Source organism: Lucilia cuprina, chromosome 3 (assembly GCF_022045245.1).
Source record: "Lucilia cuprina isolate Lc7/37 chromosome 3, ASM2204524v1, whole genome shotgun sequence".
NCBI classification, from domain to species: Eukaryota; Metazoa; Arthropoda; class Insecta; order Diptera; family Calliphoridae; genus Lucilia; species Lucilia cuprina.
The window spans coordinates 5,003,337-5,019,967 of record NC_060951.1 but is presented as its reverse complement, the minus strand read 5'-3'; the positions used below and the strand labels follow the sequence as shown (position 1 = coordinate 5,019,967).

General features: G+C 32.0%; 5 protein-coding genes across 5 annotated transcripts in view; 2 read left to right on the top strand and 3 right to left on the bottom strand.

Moving 5' to 3' along the window:
• The window catches only part of LOC111674953, a 22,916-nt gene extending 20,710 nt beyond the window's left edge, over positions 1–2,206 (top strand). The window contains exons 12-13 of the mRNA XM_046945963.1: positions 225–1,004; positions 1,068–2,206. Of these exons, the coding sequence (XP_046801919.1) occupies positions 225–1,004; positions 1,068–1,862 (1,575 nt within the window). The 3' untranslated portion in view covers positions 1,863–2,206. The remainder of the gene's footprint in view (positions 1–224; positions 1,005–1,067) is intronic.
• A 730-nt stretch (positions 2,207–2,936) lies between these two features.
• Positions 2,937–8,123, top strand: LOC111674924 (gastrula zinc finger protein xFG20-1-like). Its single transcript, XM_023435612.2, has 2 exons — positions 2,937–3,931; positions 6,641–8,123. Exons 1-2 carry the CDS (start codon positions 3,227–3,229, stop codon positions 7,883–7,885), a joined length of 1,950 nt encoding a protein of 649 aa, XP_023291380.2. The 5' UTR covers positions 2,937–3,226; the 3' UTR covers positions 7,886–8,123.
• A 2,618-nt stretch (positions 8,124–10,741) lies between these two features.
• LOC111674940 lies at positions 10,742–12,015 on the bottom strand. Its single transcript, XM_023435628.2, has one exon. It carries the CDS (start codon positions 11,853–11,855, stop codon positions 10,911–10,913), a length of 945 nt encoding a protein of 314 aa, XP_023291396.2. The 5' UTR covers positions 11,856–12,015; the 3' UTR covers positions 10,742–10,910.
• A 433-nt stretch (positions 12,016–12,448) lies between these two features.
• Positions 12,449–14,299, bottom strand: LOC111674928 (phenylalanine--tRNA ligase alpha subunit). Its single transcript, XM_023435615.2, has one exon. It carries the CDS (start codon positions 14,031–14,033, stop codon positions 12,543–12,545), a length of 1,491 nt encoding a protein of 496 aa, XP_023291383.2. The 5' UTR covers positions 14,034–14,299; the 3' UTR covers positions 12,449–12,542.
• A 138-nt stretch (positions 14,300–14,437) lies between these two features.
• LOC111674921 (dolichyl-diphosphooligosaccharide--protein glycosyltransferase subunit 1) lies at positions 14,438–16,463 on the bottom strand. Its single transcript, XM_023435606.2, has 2 exons — positions 15,815–16,463; positions 14,438–15,336 (listed from the first exon to the last, which is right to left on the bottom strand). Exons 1-2 carry the CDS (start codon positions 16,392–16,394, stop codon positions 14,546–14,548), a joined length of 1,371 nt encoding a protein of 456 aa, XP_023291374.2. The 5' UTR covers positions 16,395–16,463; the 3' UTR covers positions 14,438–14,545.
• Between the last annotated feature and the right edge of the window lie 168 nt (positions 16,464–16,631).

Genomic DNA, 16,631 nt, shown 5'->3' with positions numbered 1-16,631 from the left:
TAGACTATAGACTAGACTATAGACTAGACTATAGACTAGACTATAGACTAGGCTATAGACTAGACTATAGACAAGACTATAGACTAGACTATAGACTAGACTATAGACAAGACTATAGAATAGACTATAGACTAGACTATAGACTAGACTATAGACTTGACTATAGGTTAGACTATAGATTAAACTGTAGATTCACTTTCGTTAAACGTTTTTTGTTATTTTAGGACAATTCAACAGCAATAGCGCAACAACTGAAACCGAATCAGGAATATTTTGCTATAACAGCAATCGAACAAGACCTAAAACCGCAAGCACGAAACGAAATTGTACAAGTGTTTTATATAAACGACGAAGATAACAACATCTCTACGAATAAGGAAAATTCAAATGATGATGAAGATAATGAAATTAATATTGAAGACATTAGTGCCGCAGATAATGTCGATGATAATAATGCTAATGAGAAAAATTTAAAACTTAAATGTTCATATTGTCAGGCGATGTTCAAAAATATGCAAATACTTTATGCACACATTTCCCAACATCACGAAACAAATGTTCGCATAAAAACTCCATATAAATGTACTAAATGTGATAAAAGTTTCAAATATAAGGGTATTTTAGAAAAACATAATTTGGCCAAACATAAAGGACTACTTTTACAATGTCCAGTGTGTCCGGTAAAGAGAAGTAAATGGTGTTTTCTGGCTCATGTACAGACACATGAAAGCGATACGTGTTTTCCTTGTCAGGTATGTGCGAAAATATTCGCTAGTAATGAGGAACGTATGAAACATTGGAAAAAACATGCTGTTGATAAACCATATCCCTGTAAGATATGTTTTCAACGTTTTCGTAAACCACAGTATTTAACACGTCATACAAAAGGTCATCCTCGATATCAATGTAGTGTATGTTCAAATTTATTTTACTCAATGCAAACTCAAAATGTTCCTTATATTTGCGAGAAATGTAAAGATTTATCCGAAAATCTAGTAATGGAGGTAAATGTGAAAAATGGAAACGAAAAATAAAACTTGTTAATATGTTCTCTTCCTTTTATTTAGCTTGATCCTTTAGTAACAAATACTGCAGCTGTTATGAATGATCATATTGAGAATACAGAAATCATTACTAATGATAATTCAGCCATTTTCATTATCGAAGACAAGGACTCGGATATAGAATTTATTGAAGAGTCATACGCCGATAATGTAGCCAGTGTTAGCAATTCAAATTCTGCTCAAACTACTAGCAACGATGACAGTAATTCACTGCATAAATGTCTATATTGCAATAGAGAATTTATGACCGAAAGACGTCTCATAATACACACCACAAAAATGCATGATAAAGGTGAACGTCTGCTCTCACGTTTCATATGTCGCTATTGCAATAGATCGTTTCAAACTAGATCAGGTTTGGCCCTTCATCATAAAACTCACGATAAAAGTAATCAATTTCGTTGCCCTGTCTGTCCTTTAACCGAATTCAGAGAAAGTTCTTTTATAACACATGTCCTTATGCACGAAAGTGAGTCATGTTTTCCCTGTCAGGTCTGTGCCAAATTATTCACCAGTAATTCGGAACGTTTACAACATTGGCGCATACACATTGAGGAGAGACCACATGGTTGTAATTACTGCTATAGACGTTTCTATCAGAAAAATGTACTCAAAAATCATATGAAATCTCATCGTCTATATTATTGTCATTTTTGTCATAAGAATTTTCAATCAGATCGTATCATTAAGACGCCGTATGTTTGTGGTGAATGTGAGAAGTCGCCATATGTTAAGAATCAATTAAAACGACGTAAATCGAAGGCGAAGAGAAGGGCAATTGATTCGGAAGAGGAATAATAATAATAATAGTTGATCTATAAATATTTACTCTTATAATTGATCAGGCGTGGATCCATGAGGGAAATCCCCCAATGAGGAAATAGGTGAAGAAAACAAAAGTTAACCGTACCCCCCATTCAATCGAGCTGGATCCGTTGCGGTACTCGATAAATGTTTGTTAAAGTTATTAATGGTTTACAACAGGCTTTTTTTGGTGCAAAACTGTTTAATAAACTATTAATAACTTTTTTAAATACAAAAGTATTAAAAGTTTTGAACTTGCTGAAAAAGTTTTTAATAACAAAATCTACACTTTAAAGCTATAAAAACCGGTTCCAAGTTGTAGAAGATATAACATTGGAATCAGCTCTACACTAAAAAGGTATTGTTTAAAAGTAAACTATTAGAAATGAAAAGAAAAAAATTTGGGTTAATTGAATTCCCACCTGGATGTATGTACTGGAATGACCCGACAATTGGATCTCCGCTCGGGAACCACACGATTCTCAATCGGCCAAAGATTGTCAACTTAGCAGCATCTGTAGTAATTGGAAGTTTTTTCCTTAAGGAAGAACATCCAGTTAGAGCCAATCTGTTACAACAACAACTGAAATACAGAAAAGACTTTATTCTATTTTAAATAAAGACTATAGTACAGACTAGACTTGATTATATACAAGTCTTTAAGACTATACTACAGAAAAGAATGAACTCTAGACTTGACTGCAAACTACTAACTAGTGTCTAGTCTACATACATACTAAAGTACAGATAAGAATATATATTATACTACAGACATGAATATAGACTAGTTTATACTTTAGATCAGTTAGTTTGAAAAAGGGATCTTTGTTATACCCAGTGTACCCTGGTTATATCAATTGTGAAGTCCTCGATTAAAGACTACCTAATGGAGGAACACTAGGACTCAAAAAATATATATTTTCATGGTGGTTATAAAAAATTAAAACATTTAAATCTAATTGGCAATTTTTTTTCGTATAAAAAGCAATTTTTTGCATGAAGATAAAGACTGAACAAAAAACACACATCTGGCAACACCCACAGTGGTTCATGTCAACAACAGAATTTTTCTTCTCACACTCTTTTTGTCTCTCACACTCTCACGCCTGCTGGCTCGCTCGCTCTCACACACACGCAAACCCTACTATACCATGTTTGACAGCTGTTAAAGAAAAAAATAAACCGATTTTTCGTATCTATTGAGTGGCAAAGTGAAGAAGAAAAAAATTCAATCAGAAATCAAAAGAAAATTTTCATTGCATTAATTATGAAAATTTATTAATTATAAGAAAATTGTTAACAGAAAAGAAAAGTGAATTTTTATAGTGAAAGAAGATTTGACGAGTAGCAACGAAACAATGTCGGCCATAGTTATAAAAACGGAAAAGGATGAAGAATGTGAAGATGTGAAACCAGTAATAAAAGAAGGCGGTGGTATAGTAATACAACAGGCAAATAGTGGTGTTGTAGCAGGAGGCAATAATGTAAGAACTAGTGCTGTGGCAACTGGGGGACCAAAAGAAATTGTTGAAAAAACCCAGGCGGCTTTAAAGGTAGCCAACGAAGCTAAGCAATTAAATTTAAGATTAAAGGAGCCCCAAAAACTTCTACAACAACAAACGACCACAAATACTTTGGGTAAAAGAAGCAGCAGTATAGCAGCCGAACAATTGCATACAGATAACAGCAATGAAACCACAAATTTACCCTATAAAGTGGGTAATAAACGTTTTCGGGTACAAACACCCGTACATTATGCTAAAAAAGTAAATACTCCACCACCACCTGCCGCTGCCGCCACACAATTACAACCACCACCCCCAGCAGCAAGCGCTATGGCTCCCGCAAAATGCGGTGAAATATTTGTAACAAATAATGCCCGCAAATGGACATTTGTTTGTACTTTCTGCCAAAAGTCTACCCGTGATATAGGAGAATTTGTATGTCATATTAAATTTAAACACATGCCAACCGATTATCAAGAAGATGAAGACTATGAAGAAGATGTTAATGATGTTTTTGTCACAGGCCAGGAAGATAACTACAACAATCATGAACAAGATGTAAGAAATTATTTATGCAAATCTAATACATTGGAAGAGTCTTGCTCCTCCTCAAACTCTCCTTATCAAACTATTAAACAAGATTTAGCCACAAATAGCTGCCCATTTCCCACCATTATACAGGTGTCCTCTATGGTAGCAGCTAAAACTACTAATTCTCTAAATAACAACACCTCTAATAAAGAGGTTAGTCTGTTACGTTCAAAAGAATATCATTTCTTTTGCCATGTCCTAAATGTGTTTTTTAACTATTTTTCTTTAAAAAAAATGTACCTAATGACTCAGTTCATTTTAGATTTTTCTTTTTTCTTAAAAAAAAACCAGCATGTCTATCGATTTTTCTTTTTATACATGTGTTTTTTTACGAAAACTTTTTCTACATTTGTGCCTGTTTGTTATGTTTGTATGTTAATGATTTTTTTTTTTTTTCAAAAAAACACACAGTTTTTCTTTTAGTTTTTATGAATTCTAGTTGTTTTTTTGTTAAACTGCTTGTGACGTTGCTCCTTGTTATTGTTGTTGTTGTTGCTGTTTTTTCTATAATTTATGTAGCAATCAAATTTAAGGGTTGAAATTTTTATTGTAAAAATTTTTGTAAAAAAAAACGATAAAATTTAATACGTTTTGGCTTAATGACTTAAATGGTATTATGAATTTAACCCTTAAAAGTTAAAGAGGATTTTAAAAAATAACAGATTTTATTAAAAATATTTTGAGGTTTTTTTTAAAACAGCAAAATTTTAAAGAAATTTTATTATTTTGTATTTTTTTTAATAATAAAAGAATTTTAAATTTATCAAAATTCACTTTTTATTGTAAAAAGTACTTTTTGTGATATGTACTTTTTATGAAAAGTACTTTTTATGAAAAGTACTTTTTATGAAAAGTACTTTTTATGGAAAGAACTTTTTAAGTCAAGTATTCTTTATGAAAAGTACTTTTTATGTTAAGAACTTTTTCTTTATGAAAGGCACTTTTTATGGAAAGAACTTTTTCTTTATGAAAAATACTTTTTATGTAAAGAACTTTATCTTTATGAAAACTACTTTTTATGTAAAGAACTTTTTCTTTATGAAAAGTACTTTTTATGGAGATTACTTTATGTAACATAACAAGTGAAAAGTACTTAACTCGCGACTTAATTTAAACACAAACTGCGGTCCAATATGGACTCAAATTTCAGTTCAATTTATACATTAATACGTAAAGATTTTTAGTACAATTTAGACACGATCTTGGCTAAATATAAACAAAAATCATAGCTTAACTTTAATCTGAACACAAGAAACAATCGGCAAATATTTTGATCGAATTTTGTTTCAATTTTAAGTATAAATTAAGGCTTTATTTGGACATTCATGGCTCAATCTAGATACCAATCGTGACTACATAAGCCATTAACAATTGGATCTAAGCTGCGGAATGATCAGAGTCATACTCCGCCAAAGTATGTCAACCCAATGACAACTGTAACAACCGAAAGTTTTTTCCCCCAGAAAGGATATCTCGGCCACAGTCTAACTGTTACAACAACATAAGACACTGATCGTAATTCTGTGTATTTCCCTATTAGAATCCGAATTAATTGTGTTTTAGTTTAGACATCAAACTGGATGTAATTAGGTTGCAAACGTGGCTCAATACTTCACTGATCGTTCTAGTTTGTTTATCAGAATTTAGGCACAAATCATGCAAATAATTTAAACACCAAAAGTAAGTTCATTTAGTTACTAATCATGGTTCAATTTCGACAACAATGGCTCTTTAATTGCGCCCTATTAGCAGCTCATTTTAGTCATAAATTGTGACTCTCTACTTACATCAATCGTAAGTTTGTTTAGACTCTAATCGTGTTTCAGTTTATACAAAAAAATTTTCTTTAATTTATGAACAAATTAGATGCTCAATTTAGTCATAAGTTGCAGCTCAATTAAATTTTTAATCTTGACTCATACCACTGATCGTGGTAAGCTTCTATTGGCTTTCTATTTATTCATCAATCTCCGCTCAAGGTATATTTTTAATAAAGTTGTATTTAGACAACAATCTTAGGACAATTTATACACCGATCGCGATTCAATTTCGACAACGATCGTGCTTCATTTTCGTTCTTTGATTGCTCTCCATTTGGGGTTCATTTTAGTCATAAATTGTGACTCTCTACTTACATCAATCGTAAGTTTGTTTAGACACTAATTGAGCCTCTAATTTAAGAACAAATTGGAGGCTCAAACTCCAATCTTTACTCAATAAGGGCATCAATCTTCTCTCTTAATATTGATCACTTAAAGATCAACATAGATATTAATCGTTTTTCTAATTTAAACATCCAACGTCGACCTTATTTAGCAACAATCATTAGAGAACAATATGGTATTGAATCCTCAACAATATGACTCCCTTTAGACTTCAAACATTTTTCAATTTTATGGAACTTCTAATTGAAATATCAAAAGCTCTATTGCAGCTTTAGTTACCAACAATAATTGGTATTATAGTAACATCATTAGTTAACCTTTTAAAGCAATATTCTAGGTACTTTTTTCTTGGTAAAAAGTACCTTTTGTTAAAGATAAAGTTTCGTCTTGAAAAAAAGTTAATTTTTAAATGTTTCTTTTTTAAAAACATTATATTAAAGCAGCAAAAATAGAAACTTTCTTAAAAAACAATTAATTTCTTTTTATTTCCACCTTTTTCCCAACAAAATAGTATTTCGATTGTACCAACTATTTGGATGTTAATGTACACACTGAGTCCGATGAACTGCCGCCACAAAATAATGGTGTCAAAGCTAAATTACAAGCAAAACTAACACGACAATCTACCGCAACAAGTGCAGCAGCAACAAAAGATCAACACAAACGGCAAATGGATAAAAGTAAATATATTGTTGATCTATTAGATGATGACGAAGACCAGGAACAAGGTCGTAACACTAACGAAAAGGATATGCAACAGAAAAACGATATGTTTGACTATGAAATGGAAGAAGATGAAGACGGTGTCGAAATTGTCGATGATGACAATGATGAAATGGAACCGATGGAAGAAGATAATTTATTATTCTTAAGATCTAGCTCTATAGAAGATGCTAATGTGGAGACGACGGGTGTTAAGGGTAGCAGTAAAAAATATCGTTCCCATGTAAGGGGTAAGGCCTATTGTAATCTATGCGATAAAACTTTTCAATACTATTCACTATATCGCAATCATATGATCAAACATTCCAATATAACACCGTACAAGTGTCAGTATTGCAGTAAAGCCTTTAAATCCAAACAGGCCATACGTTATCACATGAATACGCATACAAAAGAAGTACAATACACTTGTCCACTCTGTCCCATGACCTATGGTACCGAAAATCAATTTATAACACATGTGTTAAATCATGAAAGTGATACATGTTTCCCCTGTATGGTGTGTGCGAAAATTCTTAAAAGTGATCAGGAACGTGATGAACATTTATCAACACACAGCGAGGAAAGACCCTTTCCGTGTGGTTATTGCAATAAACGTTTTAGACAAAAGCATCATCTATCGAATCATTTGAAATTACACTGTCAATATCGTTGTGATTTCTGCAAAGAGGAGTTCTCCTCAACGCAAACACAACGACGTCCTTATGCCTGTGCCTCGTGTGAAGAATATCCCGAAATAAGAATACAGGTTGAGAAACAACGTTCGAAAAACTTAAATAATGAGGTGAATCCTTTGGAATTATCCTATGATAATATGCCTACCAACGAAACGGAGGCTACCGAATGTGTTGATTTGGCTACGGACGATGAAGATGAAGAGAGCGAGAATAGCACTAGTTTATTGGGTGGAGCTAATGGCCAGAAGCGTATTTCTTGTCAATATTGTCCACGTTCTTATAAACAAACTAGTGCTCTTAACTATCATATAAGACAGAAACATCCACAGATTTGGGCCGAGATGAAAGTAAATTAAATGTGTGAAAAGTGATGCATATAAAGGGGAATTTATAAGTGTCTATAGTCTATGGTCTAGTCTATCGTCTAGTCTATAGCCTAGTCTTTAGTCTATAGTCTAGTATATAGTCTAGTTTATAGCCTAGTCTATATTCTTGTCTATATAAGCTATTCTATAGTCTCGTCTATAGGGTAGTCTACACTTTAGTCTATAAGGTAGTCTATAGTCTAGTCTATAAGCTAGTTTATAAGCTAGTCTACAGTCTAGTCTATAGTCTAGTCTATAGTTTAGTCTATAGTCTAGTCTATAGTCTAGTCTATAGTCTAGTCTATAGTCTAGTCTATAGTCTAGTCTATAGTCTAGTCTATAGTCTAGTCTATAGTCTAGACTATAGTCTAGTCTATAATCTAGTCTATAGTCTAGTCTATAGTCTAGTCTATAATCTAGTCTATAGTCTAGTCTATAGTCTAGTTTATTTTCTAATCTATAGTCTAGTTTATAGTCTAATCTATAGTCTAGTCTATAGTCTATTCTAAAGTGTAGTCTATAGTCTAATCAATAATTATGTCTATAGTCTAGTCTATTGTCTAGTCTATAGTCTAGTTTATTGTCTAGTCTATAGTCTAGTCTATAGCCTAGTCTATAGTCTAGTCTATAGTCTAGTCTATAGCCTAGTCTATAGTCTAGTCTATAGCCTAGTTTATAGTCTAGTCTATAGCCTGGTCTATAGCCTAGTTTATAGTCTAGTCTAATCTATAGCCTGGTCTATAGTTTAGTCTAAAGTTTAGTCTTTAGTCTAGTCTTAGTCCATAGACTGGTCTATAGTTTAGTCTATAATCTAGTCTATAGTCTAATCTATAGTCTGGTCTATAGTCTAGTCTACAATCTTAACTACAGTCTAGTTTATAGTGTATTCTATAATCTAGTCTTGTCTGTAGTCTACACTCTCAGACTCAATCACTTATAAATTCCTGTTTAAAGAAATGCATAATGAAAAGAAACATTAATGAAAAAAAATTTCCATTATAAACAATATAAGTTAATTTAAGAAAAGTTAAAAAAAAATTAAAAATAGAAAAACAAACTTCCTTTTATAGTATAGAAACAAGTAATATTAAGAAAAACATTAAGCATCAAACACATTAACATTATTATAAACACTTTACTAATAATTAACACAACATTCCATTCAACACACACACACATCCTACACACGCTTTTCTAGTCTTTATTATAATTTTCATTTTTTTAATTTTTCATTTGTTTTAGAACATCCAACAGTATTCCTTAATTATTTGTTTTTATTTTATTTATTATTATTTTGTTTATATTTTTATTTTATTTTTTTATTCTTTTATTTAAATTTTGTTTTTAAAGAACTGAAAATTATTGCGAAAAAAATAACTCTCTCCTTAGATTTCATTAAAAATAATTTTAAGCATAAATTTAATTTTTATTTTGTAATTTCCATAACATTTATAATTATACAAAACTATGTTTAGTTAGTTGTAAATAATATTTAAAATATAATTCTATTAAAATAGAAATAAAAGAAATGAAAAACAACAAATTTGTAACCAGAGATTAGAAAATTATGGCAAAAAAACAACAAAATTTTCAATAAAAATTATATAAATATATTAAAAATGTTTGCAGCGAATATGTGTAGAATAAGTTTTAAAAGCTGCTTAAACGTTAGCCACACAAAGCTTTAAAAACTGTTAAAAATGGCTTATTTTAAGCTTATTATAAAAAGCTTAAAATTTGTTTTATATTAAATAATATTAAGTGCTTTAAAACCTGTTTTCCTAATTCAACTTAAGGAGCTTTAAATGCTGATTGAAATGTTTTAAAATGATCAACATTTCTAAGACTACCAGAAGAGACTTAAAAGGCTTTTCAAACAACACTTTCAAAGTAATATTTAAAACTAAACATGCTTTACCATTAAAGCTTTAAACTATTTAAAAAAAGCTTTTCTAGATATCACTTTTAACTTTCACAAAAAGTACTTTAACTTGTAAAGCTTTTTCCAGTTTTTGTTTTTAAGCTTTAATTAAAGTTTATTTAGGCTCATATATAAACAGTCATTTAAACTATTTAAAAAGGTTTTCGAGATACCACTTTTAACTTTAACAAAAAGTACTTTAAAAAGTGCATGAAAAGCTTTTTCCAGTTTTTGTTTTTAAGCTTTAATTAAAGTTTATTTAGGCTCATATATAAACAGTCATTTAGACTATTTAAAAAGCTTTTCTAGATAACACTTTTAACTTTTACAAAAAGTACTTTAGAAGAACTTGTAAAGCATTTTCAAGTTTTTGTTTTTAAGCTTTATTTAAAGTTTATTTAAAGCTTTTCTAGATACCGCTTTTAACTTTAACAAAAAGCACTTTAAGAAGGCCTTGTAAAGCTTTTTCCAGTTTTTGTTTTTAAGCTTTAATTAAAGTTTATTTAGTCTTATATATAAACAGCCATTTAGACTATTTAAAAAGCTTTTCTATATAACACTTTTAACTTTTACTAAAAGCGCTTTTAGAAGAACTTGTAAAGCATTTTCCAGTTTTTGTTTTTAAGCTTTATTTAAAGTTTATTTAAAGCTTTTCTAGATACCGCTTTTAACTTTAACAAAAAGTACTTTAAGAAGAACTTGTAAAGCTTTTTCCAGTTTTTGTTTTTAAGCTTTAATTAAAGTTTATTTAGTCTTATATATAAACAGCCATTTAGACTATTTAAAAAGCTTTTCTAGATACCACTTTTAACTTTAACAAAAAGTACTTTAAAAAGTGCCGGAAAAGCTTTTTCCAATTTTTGTTTTCAAAAAAATTCTTTTATTTTATAAAATTATTAAAAAAATCACATTGTTTCTTAATTTTTTTAAACTTTAATTTATTAATTTAACTTAAAAAAACTAAACATTTTGTTTAAAAATTTACTCGCTTGTCTGCATCTCTACAAAAATTTCGAAAATCTCATTTTTGCGATGCCAATAAAAAAATATTGGCCAAAAATTTGTCAATCTCTTAATAATTCTACCTTTGCTACATCAATTATAATGACGCATTTGATATTTATTTAAAGCTTCCATTACCATATCATCCGGTGATTTAGTTTCAAAACGAAATGGTGCTATATAATGTTTAGCTGGCTGCTGGCGATATTCCCGACTTAAACAGTGTAAGGGAGCAGGTGGCAAGTACTTATCATCAGCTAAACATAAGAAGCGACCAATGACAGATGGTTCTACGAGGGAGTGTTTGAGCAGCAATTGTGAAATGTCGGTAATGCAATATTCATTGGACAGGGGTAAGAGCAGGTCTTGTTTGCTAGAATTATCCAAACGATCACAGTCTATGAAGGGTATAACAAAATTTAAATCTTCAGCATTTGATTTTGTAGAGGTTTTATGAAAATCTCTGGTGGGGGGAGTGCCTTGATGAGAGTGCTTTTTAGAGGATAAAGCAGTGGTTAGATCAATGTTAGAGTTGTGTGGCAGAGATGTTGTTAGATTGGATTCCTCTGCTTTGGACAAGTCTTGTACTTGCAATTTGTTAATGGCAGTGGTTAAACTGCTGATTTTGTTATCTTTTGGTATATTAACTGCAGTGGCTTGTGTTAATACCGGCAGTTCAAACTTTAAGACTGACTTATCACTATTATTATTCAACTGCAGTTGTGGCAAAACAAATCCTGTTGTTTCGTTATCTTTAACATTATTCGTATGTTTTTCTTGCAGTTGTTTTAATAAAAATTGATTGAGTTGGCTATTGGGAGGAGTATTGCTACAGCTGCCGTTAGTATTTGTATTTTCCTTACTAGCATTAGACGGTATCTTTAGTAGCGGTATATTAAATTTGGGCGGACTAAAGGAGGCAGCCTCTTGTTCCGTTTGGGCTGCAAATTTGTTTTTAATGGCATTTAATAATAATTGATTATTTTCTTGATTTGTGTTTACAAGCGCTGTTGTTGTGGTTGCTAAATTAAGATCCATGGAATTCCCCTTTGTTGTTACTAGTGTTTTGAAAACTGTTGAAAAGTTTTATATTGCACAATCTTTAGTGTTTTTATTTAACTTTTAATTTACTTTCGTTCTTCTTTTAAAAATTTCAATATAATTTTAAAATTAAATAAATTAAAAATTTCTCTTTATAACAAAACAAAAAACTTAATAGTGACGCATTAAATAAAAGCAAAAAACAGTCAACACAAAAAACAATTTTTAACAGATGATATTATGTTTGTTTTTTCTACAAAGCAAAATGTCAAACTTTGTATATAAAAAAATTTGAAAAACATTAAAGCTGTCAATCTGCACGTATAAAAGTATCTTGAACGTCAGCCTGTAAAAATTCACTATGCTTGTTAATTTAGCTATTGTGTTGTTGTTTTGCTAATTTTTTTTGCCAGCTATTCACCGTAGAGTGATAACATATGTTTTGTTAAAGTACAGAGTTGTATTTATTGTTTAATGACGGCGACGAAATGTAAAAATAACGGTTCAAGTCAAATAAATTGTTCGCATTTTAAATATAAAATTGTTTAAGTTTTTTAATTTTATTTAGAAAGAAAATAAAAAACAAAAAATTAAATTCACAAAACACAATATTTAAGTAAAATTTTAACTGACTTATTCGCACATAATAAATATTTAATAAATTTTAAGCACATTACTATTTACTCAAGCCTTTTCCAAACGACAAATAGGACCCTCTTCCACCATTTTCAAATCTACCTTGGGACCCACCAGATCTCTGATATTATTAATGCCATACTTAATCATAGTTGGCCGTTCCAAAGACAAACCCCAGGCAATGACATTGACGTTCTCCGGTAAACCCATGGGCAGCAACATTTCGGGACGGAAAACACCCGAATTGCCGACCTCAATCCATTTGTTGAGACCTGGATGGAAACAGAATATCTCCATACTGGGTTCAGTGTAGGGATTATAGGCTGGCTTAAATTCCAATTGAGTAATGCCCAACTTGCGGAAGAATTCATATAGGGTACCAATCAAATCACCCAATGTTAAACCAACATCGGCTATAACACCCTCCACCTGATGAAACTCGGCCAAATGTGTGGCATCTAATGTTTCATTACGGAACACTTTGTCGATACTGAAATATTTGGCGGGCTTAAAGCCTTCTGGTTGATTGGCCAGCTTATACAACATACGGGCACTGACTGCTGTGGTGTGGGTACGCAAAAGATTCTTTTGAGCCTCCTCCAATTTCCAGTCATAACCATAACCCTGAGAACCATAACCACCCTTGGAATGTACTTCTTTTACGCGCTGCAAATAGTCTTGGGGAAATTTATAACTTTTGGCGGGATGATTGATAAAGAATGTGTCGTGTGCATCACGAGCGGGATGCTGTTGAGGCTGGAATAGAGCATCAAAGTTCCAGAAGGAAGATTCCACATAATTGTTGGTGGGCATTTCTGAAAAACCCATTTCCAAGAAAATCTGTCTGAATTCAGTGCGCACTTTGAGCAGAGGATGCAAATGACCACGAGCAGGAGGAGCACCTAGAGCATCAAAATTGTAGGCTTTGAATTTTAAGTCTTTCCACAGGCCAGAGGCCAACATATCCACCGTCAAATCTGTTTCCAATTTAGTGAGAGTGGTGGCAAATTCTGGTCCCTTGGATAAGATGAAACTTTTGGTGGTGATCTCTTGCAAAAGTTTACGTTTCTTGTATTCGGTTACCAAGTTGGCGGCCAAGTCGGTTTTACCATTAACAATGGCCACCAGATTTCGTTGTACCGTATCCTCTATTTTATCCACCTTGCGTTTAACTAAAGGAGGATTCACCGATTTGTCCACCATAATCCAACCCTGAGACATGGCCTTACTGAAACCCACCTTGGCATTGGGACCACTTTTCATTAGTTCCGCTTGTGTAATGCCCTCGACCGGTACAGCATTGTAGAGGACAGCCTCATGACTGCCATTGGCCACAACCGATTGTCCCTCTTCGGTTATTTCTAAAGTCTTGCGTGACGTCGTCTCCGCATTGACCAACTCACCATGCGCTTGTATTGATTTTAAGGCACCCACGATTTTTTGATGATCCACACCAAATACCTCTACCAGGTCGAGGGTATCGACTTTATCGACATTTTCCAAATGTTGTAGAATTCTTTCGGTCAAATCGGGATGCATTTTGTCAGCGAATTTTATTCACAATTTTCGTAGTCGAGAACACCGAATTATTTTGTTGGCGTGTTTCTGTTTTTTTTTTTGCCACAACATGCAATTATATAGAGCCCTGCGCCGATAAATATTAACATCGGCGGCGGCTGCTACTAAAAGTGTCTGCGGCGGCTTAAAATAACTTAAAGCCGTCTAAGTTCTTATTTCTAAATTTTGAAAGCAAAAAAAATTGAATTTATTTAGAAAACTGTTCCCAGTAGTAGTTTCTATAGAAAACTGTTCTCAAGAGTGAAATTTGTGTAGAAAAACAGTTCTGTTCAGGAAATTTTTTTATAGAGAAATAGTTAAAACAAAATTACCTATAAAATGATTAAAAACAAGATTTTAGTTTAATACAAAAATTATGATGAAAATTTTGTTTCCCAAAAACAGCTGTTAGCTGTTTCGTTAGTATTTTTTTTATTAAAAAAATTAAAGGAAATTATGTTGTAAACTTATTAACACATTTATAATATGCCTTCTTAATCCTTATGCGAATGTGTTGAAATGGAGAAATCTAAACGTTTGAAAATAATCGTTAAAATAAATATGATAAAAACAAACGAAATAATTAATAAAGGTTCTTGTAACAGCAAGATTTTCGAAAAATTATAACGCAATTCAAAGTTGGAAATATGATTTTCGACTAAGTTCCTTTTGGTAAAGGTTATAGTAGGACGTCCAAATGTATCCAAATAGGTGTAGGTTAAACCATCATCTTTTCTTTGTACTGAATAGGGAGTCTTCAATTTAATATTGGTGCATCCCTCGGGTAAAATGATGTTCACAACAGCTTCATCAATAAACATATCGTCGTAAATATGATCAATTAAACGCATTTTAAGAACATAATCACCACCATTATTGAATAAATACTCAAAGGAGGGTATGTTATAGCCGAGAGTGTATTGAGTTTTCCAGCCACCGAATAGGGGGAAACGTGGTCTCAATTCAACATCTACATATTCGCGCAATACATTCATATTGGAGGTGGAAATATTGCCATTGCTATCGCGATAGTAAACACCAAAGGCGGAGGCGGGTAACATGGTTTTATAAGATTTAATAGCAGCCTGACCAGAGCGTCCATCTTTTTGGAATTCATAGCGTGAAAAAGATCCCTTCAATTGAGCGCCTGAGTGAGTTAATTGTATATTCTCTTCGACGGCAATATTACCCCAGTGTGATATTTGTATGGTACGCTCCAAACGATTGACGGTCATAAAGGGATTTTGATTTTCGTAGTGAATGTAGAGATTTTCCTTGGTAAAAGCTGGAAGGATATAGAGTTTGAAAATGAAAAAAGCAATTTTGAATGGAAATCCATAAAAAGAATCCTGTTCAGCTGCAAAGATTAGACAACTGTGTAAAACAAAACAATTTCTCTGCACTAATAATGTTTCCATTGTAAAATGTTCTACAGAAAACTGTTTTCAAAAGAAAATATAATTTTATATAGAAATCTATTCCAAAGAGATTAGACTATAACCCAGCCGTGTTTAACGTATTAAGTGAACTATTGACCATTCCATAGATGTAAACTAAACCATAAACTACTACTAAAAACATCTTTACTAAACTTAGAACAAACAATTCTGCCGCTATAAGTGGGATTGGATTCCTGAAGAATCATTGTTATTTAGTAATCTCCTGTATTCAATATTTCAATGCTTATAAAGGGGTGTATTTCAAGAATTTACATCTACGCCTTAACACCAGTTAATTAAATAAAATTACAAATTTCCACTCACCTGCTACATTTTCATAAGGTCCATATTTAATTTTACTACCGGCCAAGTTATAAGGCTTTGTTTGATTGTAGGCAATCACATTGGAGGAACTTAAAACCACCTGAGTTTTCTGTTCGACGGTCTTGTAGGGTGTATAGAAGTACAAGAAACCATTATATTTAACCAATTGTTTTTCGGATTGTTTAATTTCCACAGGATATGGTTTAATCACTTGACTATAGACTAATTCCACAAAGAACTCTTGATTGTTGACGGCCGTGGGCAATTCAACATTTATATATATTTGCTGATCCTTTTCAACTCTACGTACGTTTAATTCCTTTTTACGGGCATCTTTGACAGAGACATAGGACAAGGAGTTTGCAAATTCTTCAGGAATGACTAATGAGTACTTGTTAAATTGTTTGCCGGCATCATCGGTGACGCTAATTTTTAGCGTTTCTTTAGCCAACTGGGTGGAGAGATCTAAGATACGATCAACATTTTTATTGATTAGCTCAGGAGTAACCCAATTTAGGTTGAGGATCAAGAGAAGTAAACAAAAATTGCTAATTAAAGGCTTAAATATTTGCCGCACCATTTTGTTTGATATACAAGACACGTAAGAAAAAATTTTCTTCTCACACCGAGTGAGAATTAAAAGCAGACGGTAATTGCGGCAATTGAAACGAGACGGAATGAAACAAAATGTAATAGAGTTGCCAATTTACTTGAGTGTAAGTATTGCCAATTGTTTTTTGAAAGTGTATTTTTAATTAATTTTCTTTATTAATCTATCTATTCTTTTATCTATCTATTTACACATGTATTTATCTAT

Excerpts from the sequence above, each read along its gene's own strand:
- LOC111674921 (XM_023435606.2), bottom strand. The coding sequence starts at position 16,394 with ATGGTGCGGCAAATATTTAAGCCTTTAATTAGCAATTTTTGTTTACTT. Across the intron at positions 15,337-15,814 it reads ACCTTATGAAAATGTAGCAG|CTTTTACCAAGGAAAATCTC; the intron begins GTGAGTGGAAAT and ends ATATCCTTCCAG.
- LOC111674924 (XM_023435612.2), top strand. The coding sequence starts at position 3,227 with ATGTCGGCCATAGTTATAAAAACGGAAAAGGATGAAGAATGTGAAGAT. Across the intron at positions 3,932-6,640 it reads ACAACAATCATGAACAAGAT|TATTTCGATTGTACCAACTA; the intron begins GTAAGAAATTAT and ends CCAACAAAATAG.
- LOC111674940 (XM_023435628.2), bottom strand. The coding sequence starts at position 11,855 with ATGGATCTTAATTTAGCAACCACAACAACAGCGCTTGTAAACACAAAT.
- LOC111674928 (XM_023435615.2), bottom strand. The coding sequence starts at position 14,033 with ATGCATCCCGATTTGACCGAAAGAATTCTACAACATTTGGAAAATGTC.